This window comes from Caretta caretta, chromosome 3, assembly GCF_965140235.1.
Source record: "Caretta caretta isolate rCarCar2 chromosome 3, rCarCar1.hap1, whole genome shotgun sequence".
In the NCBI taxonomy this organism is placed as follows: domain Eukaryota; kingdom Metazoa; phylum Chordata; order Testudines; family Cheloniidae; genus Caretta; species Caretta caretta.
The window spans coordinates 119,727,277-119,748,837 of record NC_134208.1 but is presented as its reverse complement, the minus strand read 5'-3'; the positions used below and the strand labels follow the sequence as shown (position 1 = coordinate 119,748,837).

Sequence of the window (21,561 nt, the reverse complement as noted above, 5' to 3'; positions counted from 1 at the left end):
AGTATGGAGGACAACAACACTCGAGCTACACATGGCTTCTCTTGTTAGTTTGTTTCATAGTGTATTTTTATCACAAGCAAATATTTCTCCCCTGCCCCGGTATTATCCTGGTATGCTAAGTAACTGTGCCTGCGGGATCGTCCACCAGTGAACTGCAGAGAGTGATGATACTGCACAGTTCTTCCAGAGGCACCTAGTCTTTAGCAGCTCAATTTAGTTAGATCCCTCAGGATACTGAATATATTTTGGTTTCATTTTCCTCTCGTCTTCCTTCCTCTCCCAGGCAGGCAGTCCCTCTGTGGTTAACATTGCTGGGACTATATTTGGAACTTAAGTCCACAAGTACAGCGACAGGAACTAAGGGCACCCAAGGTCTCTTCAATCCAGGATGCCTTACACAGGCATTCCTCAAGTTCTAGCATATTAAGCCAGCCATTATTGCTCCTGATCACATTTTAAAACAAGACTGTCTTTAACAACAACAAAAAAAAAAAATAGAGCCAATAAATGCTGCCGTATTTGTAGCAGCTTCAATGAAAATAAATGTTTCATACGGGTGCCATGGCTGGGTATAAACACAAAACAGTAACTGGCATGGAAATCGGGTTATTTAGCACAGCTAAATGGATGTGCGGAATGAGGAAAGTGAAGTGCTGTTTTAAATGTATTTTCTTCCCCACCAGCTCCCCTGAAGAAGCAGCTCCACCTATTCTTTTTTTAAAACCAACAGTGATCACATCAGCTGGAGGAGGCACCACCAGAATGCCTTGCAAAGAATTTTAGAACAAGACACATGGAAGTCTGTGACCCACACTTACATGAAATCAATGAAGTATGTTACCACTTTTTTAAAAGGAGGGGATAGTTGAAGGGGAATGTAAGACTGGCTTTATTCTAAATTCACACAGATTGCAAGCAAAGCTTGAAATAGATACACCTGTATATACCAACACTTTCCAAGAGCACTGCGGCCTTGTTTTAAGTTTACAGTTTATAGAAGGGTGGGGTTTGGGGTTTTTTTTTTGTTTTTTGCTTTTGGAATAGTGCCCATTTGGAAAATCTTCTATCTTCTACATGTTGCATTTTTTTAATTAGAGCAATGTTGTAGCTGTGAGCAGCGGGTGACTATGCTTACCTGCTGTGTCTGGTACCTCTGGTGGGCCTGCGACAGATACTGTGCCTGGGGTGGCAGATGCTGAGGTTGCGGTTGCTGGTTGTAATATGGCTGTTGGCCCTGTTGGCAGTAGCCACTTACCCCTTGCTGACCATACTGAGGCGGCATCTGTTAGAAGAGCCAAGCAGAGCAGATATATGAGTCAGGAGGTGGAATCATATGAAACCAAGCAAGGTTACAGTCGCACACTAACCTCAAGAAGTGGAGTCCTCACCCACAAACCTGGCTCAATATTACCAATCTTTTTACCAAGCAGTTAATAGAAGTGCTCAGATCTATTTGCAAAGTATCACTTTTAGTACCCAAGATACTTTCTTCTCAGCAAGAATGTACAAGGAAATCAGCTACCGCAATTTATGAATGTATATCCTAGTGACAGTCACAATTTCGTAATGTCTAGTCTCATTATAAATAAATAAAAACAGCAAAAATTTTAAATAGAAGACATTTATTCTGAGTAGGCACAAGGCTAACCTACTGCAGGAATTGTTCTGATCAGCTGATCAGGAAGTAGAATTATGAAAAAAACACCACAATTCTAAGGTGTGCTTCCAAAGAGGAATGCCATTTTGTACAAACAAACAATATAATAAATAAACATACACCAGCAACTTACCAAAGGTGCTAGAACAAACAAAACAGTGCACATAACAGATCACACCTATGAAGACTTTATGTTATAAACTAAATCAAGTCACTTAACCCTCCCCAAAGGATTGGTCCTTGAGGTATCATCTCAGTGCTACCACCACTGAACTTGTAAGGCTTGTGTCAGTAGGCTTTGACATTTAAGTATTCTTGCAAGCATTGAGGCTGTAACACTTGCAGTGAACCGGTAGAGTTTCAGCAAGCTCCCACTACTCTCCATACATTGTTTCTTTGGTGCATAGGGTGAATCTGCTTACTGAGTTTATTAGTACACAGCTGTTCTGCATCGGGATCAGTAGTTGTTACACACATGCAGCAATATTAGATAGGCAATGAAAACAACTATGAACTTTTGCCAGAAGTTGCTCTGTCCATACTACCCCAAAATTACATTTTGCTAACCCCACAGCACTGTATTCATGTAACCATTCCTTTTGTGCTTGTGCTCCTGTTCCTTGCCTCTTCCATTAGTTTGCACTCTACTCTGCTTCACCATCTCTCCATAATCGCCCTTTTTTGTATCCACCTACACTCTCACATACCTTCCCACCTTCTCAGAATGTATACTTATCACCTCAATTAAAACAAGAATACAGCCATCAAGGGTTAGGTCTTCGCAGCAGTTAAACACCAGCGGCTGGCCTGTCCTAGCTGACTCGGACTTCCGGCGCTAAAGCTATGGGGCTGTTTAATCGCAGTGTAGACATTCAGGCTCCAGCTGTGGGATCCTAATTACCTCACAGGGTCCTAAAGCCCAGGTTCCAGCCTGACACTAAACGTCTAGTCCGCAATTAAACAGCCCCTTAGCCTGAGCCCGAGTCGGCTGGCACAGGCCGGCCACGGGTTTTAAATTGAAGTGTAGACATACCCAAGATGCACACACAATGAACCTAAGCAACCCCAGGATCTTATTTATGTCATACTCATCCTTCACTTCTCCTCATTCTTCTCGCACATTATCTTATGTCCATATTTAGACTGTGCAACCTTTGAATCAGGGACCACTATCAGTTCTGTTCTGTAAAACACCTACCACAATTTCGTGTTGCTATTTAAATCAATAATAAACAACGACAATACGGAAATTAATCCCCCTGTCTAACAGACCGGGATAACAAGGTACTGCTCGTGGACAAATGCTTATTAAACAGCATATAAAAAAATGTAATTAAAATCTTCCCAGAACAAAACAAAGCTGAAGCCAATTACTTACTCTGCTTGCAGTGAATGACCTGAGCATCAGCTTTCTTTCTAATGAAGCCCCCATCTTTCGCCCTTAGACCCACATTCTTTGTAGTCTTCACAACTCAAGAGATCAAAATTCAGAACGCTTTTCTCCTCCTACGTTAGCACATGAATTCTTGGGAAGGTACAGGGAGAACAGATCAGCGCTTTAATCTGTTTCTAGGGGAGCACAGACACTGTAATAATTATACTATGACCCCTTTTATCTGACTTGCACAGTGCAAATAGCATTATTTTTTTGGAGGAGTGTGACTGACCATCAGTGATTAAACTGCTTTGGCTGCTAAGAAAGAAAGGATGAGAATAAAAGAGAAACCAAATTGACAGCTAGAATGAAGGGGTGGGAAAAATCCAATTAAACCAATAACTCAGCCCATAATCTTTCATCCTTGCTTGAACAAGGGGTCTTGTGACAGACATTCTTTGTCCAGGCAATATCTTGATAGTAAGGGAAGTTTCAAGTGATTCTTTGCATGCACAATCCATAGCTGAAATCAAAGTATTAGGTAAAGGGCCATTAGACAGCTGTATGGCCATTCTTTATAAAATAAAATGTAACAGAATTAGTATATTAGCATAAGTATTCTAATAATATTGGCCAAGAGCTATTATTGGATTTCTCAAGCACCCCTCTTCTAGGGTAGAAGGGTCTTGTCGGTGCCCCCATCAAAAAGACCTGTGAACACAGACTGTGGGTTCTACCTGAACATCTCATCCTGTCTAGATACCCGTGTCCATGCTGAGGGTGTGGGAAGTGTCCTAGTAAGACTGGGCATTGTTCCTCTCTTGGATCTTACACAGAGGCCCTATTTTGGTGCCCTATGGAGAGGAAGCCCTAGGAGAATCCCACTGGCTGGTAGTCTTATCTCCAGAAGAAAGTCCAGATCTTTACAGATAGGTTTCAAAATGGTGGGACGGTTTGGTACTCCCCAACTTGGGCATTTTCTGCCTTGTCTGGTAAGAGTTTTTGCTTAATAATTTAAGACAATTCGCTGCAATCAGATATCTCTGAAGCAAAGAAAATCTGAATGCCGAAGGCAGGGGCTGTAATCAGCAAGAAAGGGGTGCCACTGACTGACTCAGCGGCTGACTGAGGAATAATGAAAGCAACCCACCAAAAATATTCTGTTTTCCTAACTCCTAGGGTACCAGAATTATACATTTATGTCATTTAGCATAATATACTGAAGGGCATTCCCAGAAAAAATTGTGTTTACATGCAATTGTGTTTCACACTGCAAGCTAAGAAAGAACATTTCCTCTGTTAATAAAATGGTGTAGCAAATTTTCTTTCTTTTTATTTTACAGTGATCACTAATAGTGATAGTTATAATTAAGATTATCAAATACTTTCCATTATAAACCTCTGATTTCATATACTGGTAGCTTTCTGAAACACTAACATTGGAAATTTCCGTGTAAAAGAATTAATGTCTGACAAAGGAATTTTTTTTCCCAAAAAGTTTAAGCAACAGTCCTCTTGCCACTTCTGAGTATGCATAAAAATATACTTTGCCCGTTGCAAAAATAAATAAATAAATAAAAATTTAAAAAATAATTCTAACCATGTTGGTTTTATCTAGCTACAGCATGAATAAATAATATTTGAAAACTGAGACTCAATATAAGCACAGGCTTTTCAGAAAGGACTAGTGCCTTCACTTGGTTTACAAATAAATAAAAAAATTTAAAAGATCATTAGCAACCGGGAGACAAATACTTTTAGGAACATGCTCAGTGGGAATCTAGTAAGATTCTAACACAGCTTAGTGAAGTTCAGCCTCTTTTGTGACATCACTGCATCCAACCCATGCCTGCTGGTACAGGTACTTGCTTCATAAAGGCTACAGATACTTCTCACTGAAGAGCACACACTAAAATCCTAAAAATAATTCTAAATAAAAATTCTGTCTTGACCTCAATGGCATATGAAACAAATCCCATACCCCGTGATCATAAGGTGTATTTACATTTTTAAATGTATACTGCAATACTGTGCAAGTTCTAATCTTTCATTTCAAATTTTACCTTTGTTATTATGAAGATACCTTAGTCATAAGGTTAATCTATGTGCTCCTGTATTTCTAGCCCAGCCAAATATGATATTGTCTCCAGATGAACAGTAGCACCAAATGTAGCACCAAATGTGGAAATTTAAAAAAGACGTGCCAGAGGAAGGTATGCTGCACCAGACATATACATGTCATAAAGCACTCCCTCCCTGGAATAGTGTAATGCCGCCTACTCTTGTCTAAATTGAAACATCCTGAGCTAACTCATTCTTAGTACAGACAATTTTCCTCTTTTAAAAGAAACAAACTAGAAAAATTAGATGCAAAAAAAAAAAAAAAAAAAATAAGAACCCACCATTAAGGCTGAAGTTTAAAAATCCCCAGTCAGGAAATACAAACATCAAGGTTCAAACTGCCACATTAACTGAGCCATGTTGCACATATATAGTACCTTCTATTCCAGATTTATGTTGTAAAATGTATTTCATAAAATATAGGATGTGAAATATGACTGAGTTAATGTGGGTGCTGGAACCTTAGCATTTATGTTTTCTGATTTCTTAGTTGTGCAAACTGCATATTGCATTAACGTAGTTTTTTTGCATGAACCTATATTACGGAATAATACTTCTGTTTTATGTATTGATATATTTTTGATGTACTGAGATTTTGAATACATTTGCTATTCTTCATGATGACAGCCAAATAAATAAAGACTATTACCACAAAATAGTCAATCTTGTCTACAGAAAGGTAATCTCTCTCCTTCCAAAACGAACACTTTTGATTCCCTTGTCATGAATTGATGAAATTTACATCTGCTATAAATGCTAAATAAATCTATGTCACTACTAAAAATAAGAGGTTACTTACCTTACAGTAACTTGAGTTCTTCTAGATGTTTTGACAGTATGGCTGATCCACACAAGATGCGCACAGGCCCTTGGGGTCTTAACTGGAGAATGCAAAGCAGTGTCTGCAGGACAGCACCTGCGCAGTGCAGCACCTCATGATTCCAAACAATGGCATATCAGAACTCAAGTTACTGTAAGGTAAGTAACGTCTCCTTCTTCATCCAGTATATGTCCCTATGGGTGCTCCACTGTAGGAGATTCCCAAGCAGTAAACTCAACAAGGAGGCGAGTGCTGAAGAGGCAAGTCCAAGATGCTTCAGAGGACTCCGTCACCAGAGGTGGTGTCATCCCTGGAAGCAGGCATGATGGCACAATGTTGGACCAAAGTGTGAATGGAAGACCAAGTTGCAGTCCTACAGATATCTGCATACCAGAACACCTAGCATATGCAGGCTCGTTTCCTCTTTGGAGGCGTGAGACTTTCAGTAGAACACCAATAGATGGATTTCTTGATTAATACGGTATTCTGAAGAGACCCTAGGGAGGAAGTGAGAATGGGGGCACAGTGTAACCTTGTCTTTATACAAGGTAGTAAATGGTGGGTCTGCCATGAGGGCACCGAGCTCTCCCATTCATTTAGCCAAAGTGATGGATATAATGAATGAAGGGAGAGGTGACCATTGGTTCAAAGAGGCATTTCCTCAGGGAATTAAGAATCAAATTAAGTTTCCACTGGGGTGGGGGTGAGGTTTCCATACAGGGTTAAAAAAGGTTGTGTAAGCCTTTAAAGAATCTGGCCGTAGTACGGTGGGCAAAAACTGGGAAGCCCTCGATAGCCAGGTGGAAGGCTTTGACAGCAGTCAAATGTACTCTGACTGAGCTCACTGACAGACCTTGAGTCTTTAAATCCAAGAGGCAATCTAAGATTTTGGAAAGTGGAACTTCTGATGCTTGAGAAGAGTGAAGAGAACACCAGAAATGGAAGCATTTCCACTTTTGAAGGTAAGTTTTGTGGGTACTATGTTTCCTGCTAGCTAGGAGAACAGACTGGAACTTATCTGAATCGGTTAGCTACATGCTTGAGATCCATCTAGGAACCATGCTCTGAGGTTCAAGGAAGAGTGGTTGGGATGAATCAGGATCCCAGAGTTCGTGACAGGATATCCTTCCTGAGAGGAAGGCGGAGAAGTATTGCCACACAGAGCTGAAGGTTTCAGAGTAGCAGCCGTGTTAGTCTGTATTCACAAAAAGAAAAGGAGTACTTGTGGCACCTTAGAGACTAACAAATTTATTTGAGCATAAGCTTTCGTGAGCAATAGCTCACTTCATCGAATGCATTCCAATGAATTCCAATGCATCCGTTGGAATGCATCCGATGAAGTGAGCTGTAGCTCACAAAAGCTTATGCTCAAATAAATTTGTTAGTCTCTAAGGTGCCACAAGTACTCCTTTTCTTTTTAGAGAGCTGAAGGAGATTTGAGCACCGTAGCCAGGATGGCTATGAAAATAACCTTAGCTCTTTCCTATTGCAGTCTGAGTGATGTCTTGAGAAAAAGAGGTAGAGGTAGGTAAGCACACAGCAATGTACAGTGCCATGGTGTTATCAGGGCATCTCCCAGTGAGTTACAGTCATATTCTTTGGAGCAGAAAAGGCAACATTTTGTGTTGATTGGGGTGGCACTTCGAAGTCCTAGCCTCTGGAGGTGCTGTTGGAGCTCCAGTAGCCACTGGAGAGGCCTGGGATGTTGAGGCCGATGTACAGGGGGAGAAGTAGACCCTGTTGGGGCTTGTGAGTGTTCCATTAGAAGCAGATTCCATCTAGCCTCTCTGTCTTTTCTAGACCTGCTTTTAACCCCATGCAGACCTTACACTTTTACAGGATGTGGGTGTCTCCAAGGCAGCGAAGGCAGCTTGTATGTCCTTCACTAGGGGAAAGGCCCTCAGGATTTAAGCCCTGCTAGACTTTGGTATAACCCAGAGTGCTAAAGGACCAAAACTTGGAGTCCTAAAATCAAAAGGGGGTATAGCCCCACCTTCCAAACAATACTGGAACTAAAAGAAAAAGAGAAATAAAATAACTAAACTAACTAAGGGAAAAAACTCAGAATAAAATGTCTGTGTAAAAAAGGTGGGAAGCTGAGAACAGCAGCCACACAATTGCTCCATCTTGAGCTGCAGGTGGCTGAGAAGGAACTGAGTGGCAGCGGGTTCACGCCTCCTTATATGCCCTCTTTTGGAAGCATAAAGTGCTGTTCTGTGCTGGTGTGGGCCCGTGGACACTGCTTTGCAGTCTCCGGTCAAGAGCACATGGGCACGCATGCATCCTACGGTGGAGCACCCACAGGGACATATACTTGAAGAAGAACTATTATTTTTAAACAGGAAAAAAACCTCTGCATATTTATAAAATTTGTTTAAAGGGAGGGAGAAACAGGTGAGTCTAAAAACAACAGGGAGAAAAACCTTTTCACATAAGAGCATAATATAGTTGCTTTGTATATTGCACTGCAGTTCATACTAAAACTACAAAGAAAGAAATTTTGGTTCTTTCTGTAAGTTACCAACTACTGAAAATCAGATCAAACACAGCTGGGCATTTCCATAATTTTTTTATACCCATACCCATCTGACTGATACAATACCTCACAGTACAGCAATATGGTCCAAGACCCACATAAAACCTTCAGAAGAGCTATTATGATCAGCCACATTTAAAAACCCACTTTTTTGTGTATTAAAACAGATGTACATGATAACTCTACTAAAATATCAGTTCTCCTACATACTTCTGTCTTGATTTTTTAAAATTTTTTGTTAACAACTGAATGGAAAGATGAAAGAGAGTCAAGCAAACTGCCTTTTTTAAGTAGAGGGCATTTATTCTCTAGAACTATTATGTCCATATCTAGTAAAATTTTATCAGCCATTATTTAAAAAAAATAAGAAGTCTATGTTTATTTTCATTTTCATCTGGTGACAGCAGTAAGGGCTTCAACACATGGTATTTCCTAGGCATTAATGACTGGCTGTGATTAATGGCTGAAGGCACAGCCTTTGGCCATCAACTCCTCCCAGCTGGTCATTAATATCCAGAAAATGATCTGTACACCTTGATCATTATTGCTTAAATAAAAATACTACCATAAAAAAAACTATATGCAAAACTTATTTTTTGTCCTCTTCATACACTGAGAAAGAAGGACTGTTCTTGATCGTGCACTTGAAAGAACAGCTCTGCAATACTGTGGGTCGCTTCAAGTTCTCTGATGCATGTGGACTGTGGTTTCACCTCCTCCACACCCCCGTAGGCCATTGTAGCAGGGTGGTCACCTGCTCCTGCCCTGAAGGGCTTGAAATCAGCACTGGAAGAGGGCTGTGGTTGGGAGCAAGCAGTTCCCAAGGTGATTGGGGGAAGCAGGCTCAGCTGTGGCCACACCCTAATCAGGGCTCAGCTGGCCCTTCTAAGAGGGCAGTGGGCCAGGAGCAGACAGTCTCCTCTAGCTGTGGAGAGAGATAGGCCTGGCTGCTGGGGAGCATCCCAGAGTACCTGAGGTGCATCAGGGCTGGGGGAAGGCTAAGGGAGCGGGGGAGCTCTGGCCTGGAAACCTCCCAGGCTGCAGGCCTAGTGTAAGGCCAAATAGGTACTGGGGTTGCAGGGGGCAGCCCAAAGGTAGGCAGAGGCAGCAGGTCCAAACCCCCCTTGCCTGTGATGATTGGCTTATACACTGCAGTCCGCCCTAGTGTGCGGGGGCTCAGTGGTGACTGGCATTAGCCAAAGACTGAGGCAAGGTGGGGATAGTGGGTGGGGGTTCCCTGGAGAGGGGAGACCCAGAGACTGTGGGGGTACTGCCAGGGAACAGCACCCTGGGTAAAAGGGGCACCGGGGTCCGGGAGGGACACAGGGGTCAGCAGCAAGCGGTACACCGGCCTGCAGAGGGTGTTCCAGAGGCTGGAACGCTATTTCCCTGGAAGCCCAGCAGGAGGCACCACGGGGGTGAGTCCTGCACCGTGACAGCCATATACTTCCCTGGGAAATATGGTGAATACAGAGGAGAAAGAAGGGTAGGATTCCAGTCCAAACACTCAGTTCAAACTCATGCTCAATATATAGATACACAGCTAACAGTAAAGGGAACAAATTACGTTTGGTGTTTTCCAAACAGTTCTATTGGTTTTGCCCCAGCAAGCTCAAATATAGTAACACTTTCTAGCTAACACCCATAATTCTGACATCAATGCCTTAGTCTGAGTCAGCACAATGAGACTTGCTGACAGCAAGGTAGGTTGCCTCAGGTTCTAGTCTTCCGCTTTTCTAAGAGATATCACACTCTTAATCACTGAGAGCCTCCCACATGTCCAACAAAAGAAAAAGCTATAAAATCACTGTGCTTTCATTATGGATTTCAACCACCAACTAGTGCCAACAGTACAGGAGGTAAATACACAAAAGAAAGAGGTATTACTTTCTTGAGTACCATATCAATGTTTAGTGATCTCTATGACAAATCTGGTAATTTCTAGAGTCCAAATTCTGCTCGCTTCTGAAATCACGGCAAGATCAAAAACATATTTTTTCATGCTACAACAGACTAAAAATACCCCACAGCAAGGAATTCTGAGGCAAACAGAATGCTTGGCTGAACCAACTGGATAAGGAAATTTGATTATATCAACACTACCACCAGCCTGGCATAACGTTATGCTGGAAGATAATAAAAAACCTACTGATAAAGTGCAGTTCCCAATAATATAGCCAAACACTTTGGGGTACTTTATCTTTTGATTTGCTTTAAAAAAATGAAAACAACCACAGACACACACACACATACCCTGTCCTTCAGGGTTAGGCCACACATCATTAGCAATAACAAAAACAGAAAAATGTACGTTTCCTATACCGACCCCACTCTGTACTGGGGGCAGGTGGAAGGACTATAGCTTCTTAAATAAGAGAACTTAGATACAGATCTGAAACACTACAATCTTGCAATAATGATACCGCCATGGCATGGGCTGCCACCATAGTAGGGTTTTTTTTTTTTATTATTTACAGCAAAATAACGCATGAACCCACCTTCCTTGTAGTTACAAAATTTTGCCCTTTGATTTATCCAAACTCTATTCTTTAACTAAAACTTATTAACACTTACATATTCCAAACAAACAGCTATTTAAGTCAGATTTAATAGATGACCTACAACAGAAAATCAATCAGTCCTTGTATAATTACAATCACTTTTGGTGTTTTATTACAATCATCATCTCATTCTAGGAATATATTATTCCTTGTACTAGTTATCCCGAATAAATCTTGTATACCAACTAATGAATTTAAGTATCTGTAAATAAAGATAATCCGACTGCCAAGACATAAGGGATCATAAGAAAGAGAACAGAGGAACACACACAAGACACATTACAATCAAAACATTACTCATTAAAAACTCACCATTCCCGAATTGTTTTTAAATGTTAGGCTTTTTCAATCACCAAGTCCATTTACCTAAAGCCAAATTAACAGGACTTTCCCCCACTTTTACACTAACTGCAAGTCATTTATTACGCTCTAACACTATGTATGTTCAGAGTATCTACTATTCTCTTGATGCAATGCGCATTTACTAATCCCTTGTGCACTCATGTGCATTCCTTCCTCCTCCACACTTCTTGACCAGAAATGTTTTTTCCTTTCATTTCAGGTCATTCCATGAATACCATTTTTGCTAAAGCATTCACTAAACACACTCTTGCACTCATAATAAAAGGCTTCCCCCTCTCATTTATGGCCAATGCTGAACTCAAGTTTTAACTGTACACAAAATTAACACAGAGAAGTATATAATTGTAGTTTTATGCTCAAGTGCTCCAATTATGCACTTTAAAACACTTTACAAGGATCCATCAGGGGCATTCAATACCTCAGATCCATAAAGTCTACACAGTGCCTTTTGGCAAGACAGCTGTGTAAAGGGGAAATATTACAGTTAAAAGCAAAGAAACAGATCATTTTATTTTGCAATTTTACTTACAGATATGCATATGTATAGGGCCCTACCAATTTCACCGCTGTGAAAAACATTTCCTGGACCATGAAATAAGCCCTTTCCTGTAAATCTGATCTCCCTGAAATCAGCCAGGCTGGGGAGAGACAGGACTTGTGCTTTGCCTGCATGGCTGTTATCAGAGAGAGATCAGACTCACCTCCACAGTGCAGAAGCTGAGCTTCTGGGCTTCTGCCCCCCGTGCCTCTTGCCGGGGCTCGGGGCACCCAGGCTAGGGGCTACAGCCCCCTGTGGCTCCTGCCCAGGCTTGGGGCACCCAGGCTGGCAGCTGCTACTGCTACCCACAGCACCTGCCAGGGCTCCGGGGTGCTGCCCCACACCTAGCAGCTCCAGCCAGGGCTGGGGGCTTTCACCCCCTGCAGCTCCTACCCGAGCTCCACGAGATAACTGGCTCTGTGGATGAGGGGAAAGCGGTGGATGTGTTGTTCCTTGACTTTAGCAAAGCTTTTGATACGGTCTCCCACAGTATTCTTGCCAGCAAGTTAAAGAAGTATGGGATGGATGAATGGACTATAAGGTGGATAGAAAGTTGACTAGATTGTCGGGCTCAATGGGTAGTGATCAATGGCTCCATGTCTAGTTGGCAGCCAGTATCAAGTGGAGTGCCCCAAGGGTCGGTCCTCGGGCCCGTTTTGTTCAATATCTTCATAAATGATCTGGAGGATGGTATGGATTGCACCCTCAGCAAGTTTGCAGATGACACTATACTGGGAGGAGAGGCAGATACACTGGAGGATAGGATACAGAGGGACCTAGACAAATTAGAGGATTGGACCAAAAGAAATCTGATGAGGTTCAACAAGGACAAGTGCAGAGTCCTGCACTTAGGACGGAAGAACCCCATGCACCGCTACAGACTAGGGACCGAATGGCTAGGCAGCAGTTCTGCAGAAAAGGACCTAGGGGTTACAGTGGACGAGAAGCTCGATATGAGTCAACAGTATGTCTTTGTTGCCAAGAAGGCCAATGGCATTTTGGGATGTATATGTAGGGGCATTGCCAGCAGAGCGAGGGACGTGATCGTTCCCCTCTATTCTACATTGGTGAGGCCTCATCTGGAGCATTGTGTCCAGTTTTGGGCCCCACACTACAAGAAGGATGTGGAAAAAATGGAAAACGTCCAACAGAGGGCAACAAAAATGATTAGGGGACTGGAACACATGACTTATGAGGAGAGGCTGAGGGAACTGGGATTGTTTAGTCTCCAGAAGAGACTAGAGAAGGATGAGGGGGGATTTGATAGCTGCTTTCAACTACCTGAAAGGGAGATCCAAAGAGGATGGATCTAGACTGTTCTCAGTGGGAGCTGATGACAGAACGAGGAGTAATGGTCTCAAGTTGTAGTGGGGGAGGTTTAGGTTGGATATTAGGAAAAACTTTTTCACTAGGAGGGTGGTGAACCACTGGAATGCGTTACCTAGGGAGGTGGTGGAATCTCCTTCCTTAGATATTTTTAAGGTCAGGCTTGACAGAGCCCTTGCTGGGATGATTTAGTTGGGGATTGGTCCTGCTTTGAGCAGGGGGTTGGACTAGATGACCTCCTGAGGTCCCTTCCAACCCTGATATTCTATGATTCCATGAACTCCTGCCCCGCTTTTCGAAGTAAACAAGATGGTGATCAATTAGGTAAATAGGTGACAAAAATGTATACTCTTGAAAACTTCAATATTTTGTGAGAAAAATAAGTCAATAAAAGCCACAAATAACGAATTATTCAAAGCCATTACTAGTTAGGTCATTCTGGCCTGCTGAACTAACTTTTCTCTATAGAAAACAACATAAAATAAGAAAAGACATGTGATACAGTGTAGGATTTCCATACTACATCGCAGTCTCTGTTTCAAAAAGCAGTCTGGGTAACTAGGTTATTTTATGGTGCCCATCACCATCATATCTCAGTACCTCCTGAGAATTAAAAAGGAACAATAACAATTGCTCCCCTTCCTTCTCAGCAAAGAGTAGTAACAAATAACGATGTATTTTGAGGGGAGTTGTGTTTGGGTGTGAGCAGAATTACTGTAGGAAATCCAAGTCACATATATTAGTTTTTATTTCGTTCTGAACACTATCAGTAAGTGGTGAACTCTATGTACACACACCCTCTGTAGTATGGCTTAACAATTCTCTCACTGAATACCAATTCCGTTTTCATTGGCTAGGGCATTGTTTGGGACTGAGCTTGGTTTTTGCATTTAATTCAGATCTGTTCCTTTGTTTACCCAAATTACTTCCAGACAAGGGGCACAAGGTAAACTTTTGATTTTACAATCCTCTAAAAAAAATCAATATATTTAAAATATTAAAAACAGCAAGTCAGTATTTCTTATTGATTTATTCACACTTCAGAGCAGAAGGTTCATGTTAAGTCTTTAAGAGGTAAGCTCTGTTTTATATTTTAAAGCAGCAGTGTTCACTACTTAATCGGCCCAATAATAATGTTACCTTATGCTATAGAATAGGGAGAGAAAAGCTCAGAAAAAACAGACGTCTGCTTTGGAGGAAGCCACTTGCCCATCTGCCCTTCTGGCCAGAGGTTTAATAGATTTCTATTTTTATAAAGGACATAAAGGGAGGGGGTGGCTCCCTCACTTTCCTACAGAAACCCAGCTGCCAAACTGGATTTGCCAAAGGGGAATTTTAGGGAATTTTAAAGAGATAACCTCTGTTGAGACTGCAATGTCAGCTTTGTAACCTCATGACTGGAACATGTGCAGTGAATGCTGGATTGAAAAAACTATGCTATGGGAGTTAGAAGAAAGAAAAAGGAGAAAACACGAACAGCACAAACTGGAATCATTACTATGTGATGTTAAGGGGACTATAGCTCAAAAAACAGCCCAAGTTCACTCTGAAAAAATAGATCTGTAGAGAAAGTTCCCTTCGATTTGGATATTTATTGATAATCACTTCCACTCTCACAAAGCTGATATGGTGTTTTATGTGGATATTATAGTTTCATTTAAACACGATTAACTGCACTGTATGTTAAACTCAAAGGACCAAACTGATCCCTGGTGCAACTCTATTAAGGACTAAAAGATTCAGAAAATCCGAAAATACGGCAATTTTGAACACATTTTTCTTTCAGGTAATCCATGATGCTTTGGGCTGTGTATTTCTTCAGCTTCCAACCCTTTCTGCAAGTTCACAATTATCAGGAATCTTACAATGTCTAATTTTATGGAAAAAGGATTAAATTAAATATTAATAGCATGTACTTTGTATATCATACATTTTACCTCCTAGGGCCATGGCACCAAGTGGAGAAACTTTTATGGTTCAAGCTAAGATTTAACATTCCAACAACAATAAGAAAAAGCTTAACAGCCCCACCCAAATATTACAAAGGGAAAGGTTTCAGAGTAGCAGCCGTGTTAGTCTGTATTCGCAAAAAGAAAAGGAGTACTTGTGGCACCTTAGAGACTAACCAATTTATTTGAGCATAAGCTTTCGTGAGCTACAGCTCACTTCTTCGGTGCATCCGATGAAGTGAGCTGTAGCTCACGAAAGCTTATGCTCAAATAAATTTGTGAGTCTCTAAGGTACCACAAGTCCTCCTTTTCTTTTTGCGAAGGGAAAGTCTCTTTTGGAAAAAAGAAATGAAAACAGAGATTTTTAAATTTAGCAGGGGCATGAAGAAGTTGTATAGTGTCCACAGAAATTTGCTCTGTTATTTTATAGGAAGGAAAATCATTCCAGTATAAGATCCATTTGCAAAACACTTTAACCAACACCCAGCTGTTCCCTTCCTTAACCTCAACATAACCTTGTCTAGTGATAGGAATGCAAAAATGTATCCCTTTTGCTTCATTCAAAATAGAAAATAAATCAATGGCAGAAACCAACATCATCACATAGCAGCTAGAGAGGAAGCAATAATAAATATATTTTTGCACTAAAAGTGGGAATACTTTATGATAAAATATCACAAAAGAAATATTTCAAAGTAGCTGGAACACAAAAAGTAAAATAAATTAATAGTTGTGTGGCTAAAGGTGACCTACAACTCTCTATAATCCAATTCCATCAACAGTCCCAATAAGTGCTGAATGCCCTCAAATTGCCAGTTTAAGAGGAGAAGCCACCTTTAAATTTCTCAAAAAGAAAAGGAGGACTTGTGGCACCTTAGAGACTAACCAATTTATTTGAGCATGAGCTTTCGTGAGCTACAGCTCACTTCATCAGATGTATACCGTGGAAACTGCAGCAGACTTTATATACACACAGAGAATATGAAACAATACCTCCTCCCACCCCACTGTCCTGCTGGTAATAGCTTATCTAAAGTGATCAACAGGTGGGCCATTTCCAGCACAAATCCAGGTTTTCTCACCCTCCACCCCCCCACACAAATTCACTCTCCTGCTGGTGCTAGCCCATCCAAAGTGACAACTCTTTACATAATCAAGTCGGACTATTTCCTGCATAGATCAAGGTTTTCTCACATCTCCCCCACCCCCATACACACACAAACTCACTCTCCTGCTGGTAATAGCTCATCTAAACTGACCACTCTTCAGGTTTAAATCCAAGTTAAACCAGAACATCTGGGGGGGGGGGGTAGGAAAAAACAAGAGGAAACAGGCTACCTTGCATAATGACTTAGCCACTCCCAGTCTCTATTTAAGCCTAAATTAATTGTATCCAATTTGCAAATGAATTCCAATTCAGCAGTTTCTCGCTGGAGTCTGGATTTGAAGTTTTTTTGTTTTAAGATAGCGACCTTCATGTCTGTGATTGCGTGACCAGAGAGATTGAAGTGTTCTCCGACTGGTTTATGAATGTTATAATTCTTGACATCTGATTTGTGTCCATTTATTCTTTTACGTAGAGACTGTCCAGTTTGACCAATGTACATGGCAGAGGGGCATTGCTGGCACATGATGGCATATATCACATTGGTGGATGTGCAGGTGAACGAGCCTCTGATAGTGTGGCTGATGTTATTAGGCCCTGTGATGGTGTCCCCTGAATAGATATGTGGGCACAATTGGCAACGGGCTTTGTTGCAAGGATAAGTTCCTGGGTTAGTGGTTCTGTTGTGTGGTATGTGGTTGTTGGTGAGTATTTGCTTCAGGTTGCGGGGCTGTCTGTAGGCAAGGACTGGCCTGTCTCCCAAGACTTGTGAGAGTGTTGGGTCATCCTTTAGGATAGGTTGTAGATCCTTGATAATGCGTTGGAGGGGTTTTAGTTGGGGGCTGAAGGTGACCGCTAGTGGCGTTCTGTTATTTTCTTTGTTAGGCCTGTCCTGTAGTAGGTAACTTCTGGGAACTCTTCTGGCTCTATCAATCTGTTTCTTTACTTCTGCAGGTGGGTATTGTAGTTGTAAGAAAGCTTGACAGAGATCTTGTAGGTGTTTGTCTCTGTCTGAGGGGTTGGAGCAAATGCGGTTGTATCGCAGAGCTTGGCTGTAGACGATGGATCGTGTGGTGTGGTCAGGGTGAAAGCTGGAGGCATGCAGGTAGGAATAGCGGTCAGTAGGTTTCCGGTATAGGGTGGTGTTTATGTGGCGATTGTTAATTAGCACTGTAGTGTCCAGGAAGTGGATCTCTTGTGTGGACTGGACCAGGCTGAGGTTGGTGGTGGGATGGAAATTGTTGAAATCATGGTGGAATTCCTCAAGGGCTTCTTTTCCATGGGTCCAGATGATGAAGATGTCATCAATATAGCGCAAGTAGAGTAGGGGCTTTAGGGGACGAGAGCTGAGGAAGCGTTGTTCTAAATCAGCCATAAAAATGTTGGCATACTGTGGGGCCATGCGGGTACCCATAGCAGTGCCGCTGATCTGAAGGTATACATTGTCCCCAAATGTGAAATAGTCTGTCTGAAACCTGTCATTATGCAAGGCTTTAAATTTCTGAATAAGTGCTCCTCTTAATGTGGCAATTTGGGAGCATTTAACAAATATACTTAGTGTTGAGGGAATTTTTGAGGAAGACATCATGAGAGCCACTAGAATGATTAAAGGATTACAAAACATGCCTTACAGTGATAGACTCAAAGAGTTCAATCTATTTAGTTTAACAAAGAGAAGGCGGTGACTTGATTACAGTCTAAGTACCTACATAGGGAACAACTATTTAATAAGGGGCTCTTCATTCTAGCAGAGAAAGGTATAACACAATCCAGTGGCTGGAAGCTGAAGCTAGACAAATTCAGATTGGAAATCAGGTGCAAATTTGTAACAGTGAGAGTAATTAACCACTGGAACAATTCACCAAGGATTGTGGTGGACTTTCCATCACGGACTATTTTTTTCTAAAAGATCTGCTCTAGGAATCATTTTGGGGGAGTTCTATGGCCTGTGCTTCATAGGAGGTCAGACCAGATGATCACAATGGTCCCCTCTGGCTTTAGAATCTATGAATCAGCAGGTCACCCTTAAAAGTTAGTTATTTTTGGTGCATTCAACATGCAAATTTTATTGCAATAATCCCACAACCAAGAAAAAGCTTTCTCAGTGTCCTTTATTTAAAGCAAGGGGAGAAAGTATTCAGATTATTATTTTATTTGCTTCATACCTGAGCTGGGCTAGGTTGGGCACAATCCTGTATGATATCTGCATTGGCAAAATTAAAAAGGTGACAGGTTTGTTAGAAACCTGTATGTCACTGGGCCAAATCCTGCGCATTGCACGCCTGTCAGCAGTCTCACTGAGGTCGGGGAACGGTCACCTGAAGTAATGCAACCGGGGTTGACTTAGCACATCTACAGGCCACTCCAAAAGTAAAGGAGCACTGTAAATAAAATAATTAACACCCAGTATAACCACTCTTCGTTATCAAAAGAGAAAAACAACATGAGCAACCATGTAAAATGTTGTTCCACTCTGTTGCTTTTAACTGATCTGAAAATAATTTTGTTTCATCTTAAAGTTAAAAAGAAAACACCGTTACATTACCATTATGGAGAGGCTCCTTGGCCAGCTTTCAGGTAGAAAAGCTTTGGGAACTCACAAGATTTTCACTATATTAAAAAAAAATTTTCTATGATACACTGTAAATCTTTAACTCTCTCATTTGGGAGGTAGATATTTATGCCTTAAAAAATATTACATCTGTTTGATTGTGCTTCCCTAAAGATCCTCTTCAGGGTCTGTTCCTTCTAGCTAGTGAAAATTCTATTAAGTGCAATAAAACAAAGGCATAACGAGAAATGGGGGGTGAGGAAGCAAATGTATTAGGTAAACTAGAAAGACAAAGATACACATGTAATGCACACTTCAGAACCCTATGAAGCATGTTATGACTAGACGCATGAAATATGTGATTCAGAAGTATTCACTAGTCTCTAGTTTTTATATCTTATTTAAACTAAGTTATAGAATATAAATAAAGCAACAACTAAAAGCAAACTACAAATAACATAACTTAAAACCCCATGAAGATGTATATATTAGTCTCTAAATGACCACACTAGCTTGTGGGAACCTTTGTCCTCCTTTCACCCTACCTAACCCTTTGGTTTTTTTATATCTACTTCTTATGCCATGTGTTATTTAGGCTCCAGTCCACCGAACACTATCATGCATTCTTAACTTTACGCCTGTGAGTAGTCCCACTGATCCCAATGGGACTAATTAATTGAGTATAGCTAAGCAAATGTGTAAACATTTGCAGGACTACGCCCTTAGATAGTAATGTCTTTGAGGCAAGGACCATGCATTTCTCTATGTTCCATGAAGTATCACACACTTTAGATGATGAACAACACATAAATAATCATCCAAGTTTCAAAATTAAGAGCGTGCTCACCATTTGTACTGATGGACTATCAGATATCAATACCATAGAGCTCAAATAGGATGGCAGTAAGTAGAGCCCAAGCTGTGAGACAAAGTCAAACTAAAGGATCTCTTCTCTGGCTGTGAGGACTTAAAATCAGGACTGGCACTGCACAAGCTACACAACCAGAGCTATTAAAAGGCATCTAGATAAGAATAAATGAACAACAGAACCAGGACACCGCATTTTCCTGATAGCCATTCTGAGGCGACAAATACAAATGAGACCCCCATTTTCTTTCTTTGAGAAGATTCATGTCAGAAGACACGAAGATACAGACTGTGCCACTTAATTTACTATAAAAAATATGCAAGCAGAACTCTGATTCCGAGAAAAATAAGTAAAAGTAGGACGATAAAATTATTACAGAGTATTGAAGTTTTAACTGAACTAACAAGCCCTTCTTACTTTTGCCTTATTTTCTTGTGCAAGTACACTCAAACTAAAAGAAGAAAAAATTGGAGAAGAAAGAGTTTAACTGTAGAGAAGTTCTGTTGAACCCACCATTTAAAAATCAGGCAAGTCAGTAACTCTTCAACAGCTTTTCCTCACTATACTAGCACATATAAAGCAGAAGGCTATCAAAACTATTTCTATGTTGAAGCAATGGCTTTATCCTTCCCATGTGGAAACCGTAGCAAATTCTATTATAATACAAATGTACAGTAAAACCTTGTTAATTTTCACTGAAGACTGGGAGTCCTGTTGTGAGTTACTGAAGAGTGCATATTAGCAACAGAGCAAACAAGATTTAAAGAAAAAATATCAAGGCTATTTCATCATAAAATATACTTTGTTAAGTTCTTTTCAAAATATTAGTTTAGTTTACAGTAACACTTCAAAGTAGAGTACTACAAACACAGTAAAATTTTATAAAAGTAATGGATCATTAGTAGTAATGGATCATGTCACTAAAGTCAAATTGCTAATAAATCTTTGCTGAAAGGTGGGATCGAGACCTTACTTTTTTTATTCGGTTGTTTTTGAGAAATATTTTGTTTGCAGATTAACTGCATGCATATTAGGAAGTTTCTTCTTATCCAAAAATAGCTCTACTCCTCTATTTTATGTCAAATATAAACATGTACTATGCTTTTAATTGTACAAATGCAGGATATGACATGTAACCAAAAATGTAAGATATGAAACAAACATGGCCTTGCCATCAAGCTAACTTCATGTAAAACTGCTACATAAAAAATCTGTATTAACCAGAATTTGCATGTAAACAACATTTCTCATCACATTCACGGTTATAATAGTGACTGAACATAGAAGTAACAAAATGCTATGCATCACAAAAATACTCTCCCTTGTTCTTAGTTTTTATTAACAATACATTGTTATTTTTGTAAGCATCAAAACACTCGAGCAGTTGACTTCAACATTTCATCTTCAGGAAGAAAACACCTATAAATTAAAAAAAGGGAGGGTGCGGGGGGGAGGGGTGAACAAGAAAGAGACACAGAGAAGAAAGTGAGTCTTCAGACTCTTGACAAGGCTTATACCCCAGAAAACCCCTCGCATGTGAGCCAAGGCGTAGCAATATACTGTTTAGGCACATCTAGGAAAAATGCTTGTAAATTCCACTGGTCCAATGAACAGACACAGTTTTCATAATTTTATCATTCTACTCCATGGCTGACTGATTGTCAGGCCAATGCCAAAGCACAGGTCCCCATCTGAATGACATATGGATTAAACCAACCAGAGAGATGTTAGAACATTAAATATCACAGACAGACAGGACAAGAATACAAAAAGCCAAATTAGCACTCACAC

General features: G+C 40.7%; 1 protein-coding gene across 17 annotated transcripts in view; it reads right to left on the bottom strand.

The window, feature by feature from the left end:
• ARID1B (AT-rich interaction domain 1B) overlaps window positions 1–21,561 on the bottom strand; it is a 408,038-nt gene that overhangs the window by 317,138 nt on the left and 69,339 nt on the right. For 16 of the 17 annotated variants that reach the window (XM_075126832.1, XM_048844156.2, XM_048844161.2 and 13 more), the window contains exon 3: window positions 1,136–1,282. The exons of the other annotated variant lie outside the window; for it this stretch is intronic. In XM_075126832.1, coding sequence (XP_074982933.1) covers window positions 1,136–1,282 — 147 coding nt within the window. The remainder of the gene's footprint in view (window positions 1–1,135; window positions 1,283–21,561) is intronic. 17 annotated transcript variants of the gene reach the window in all.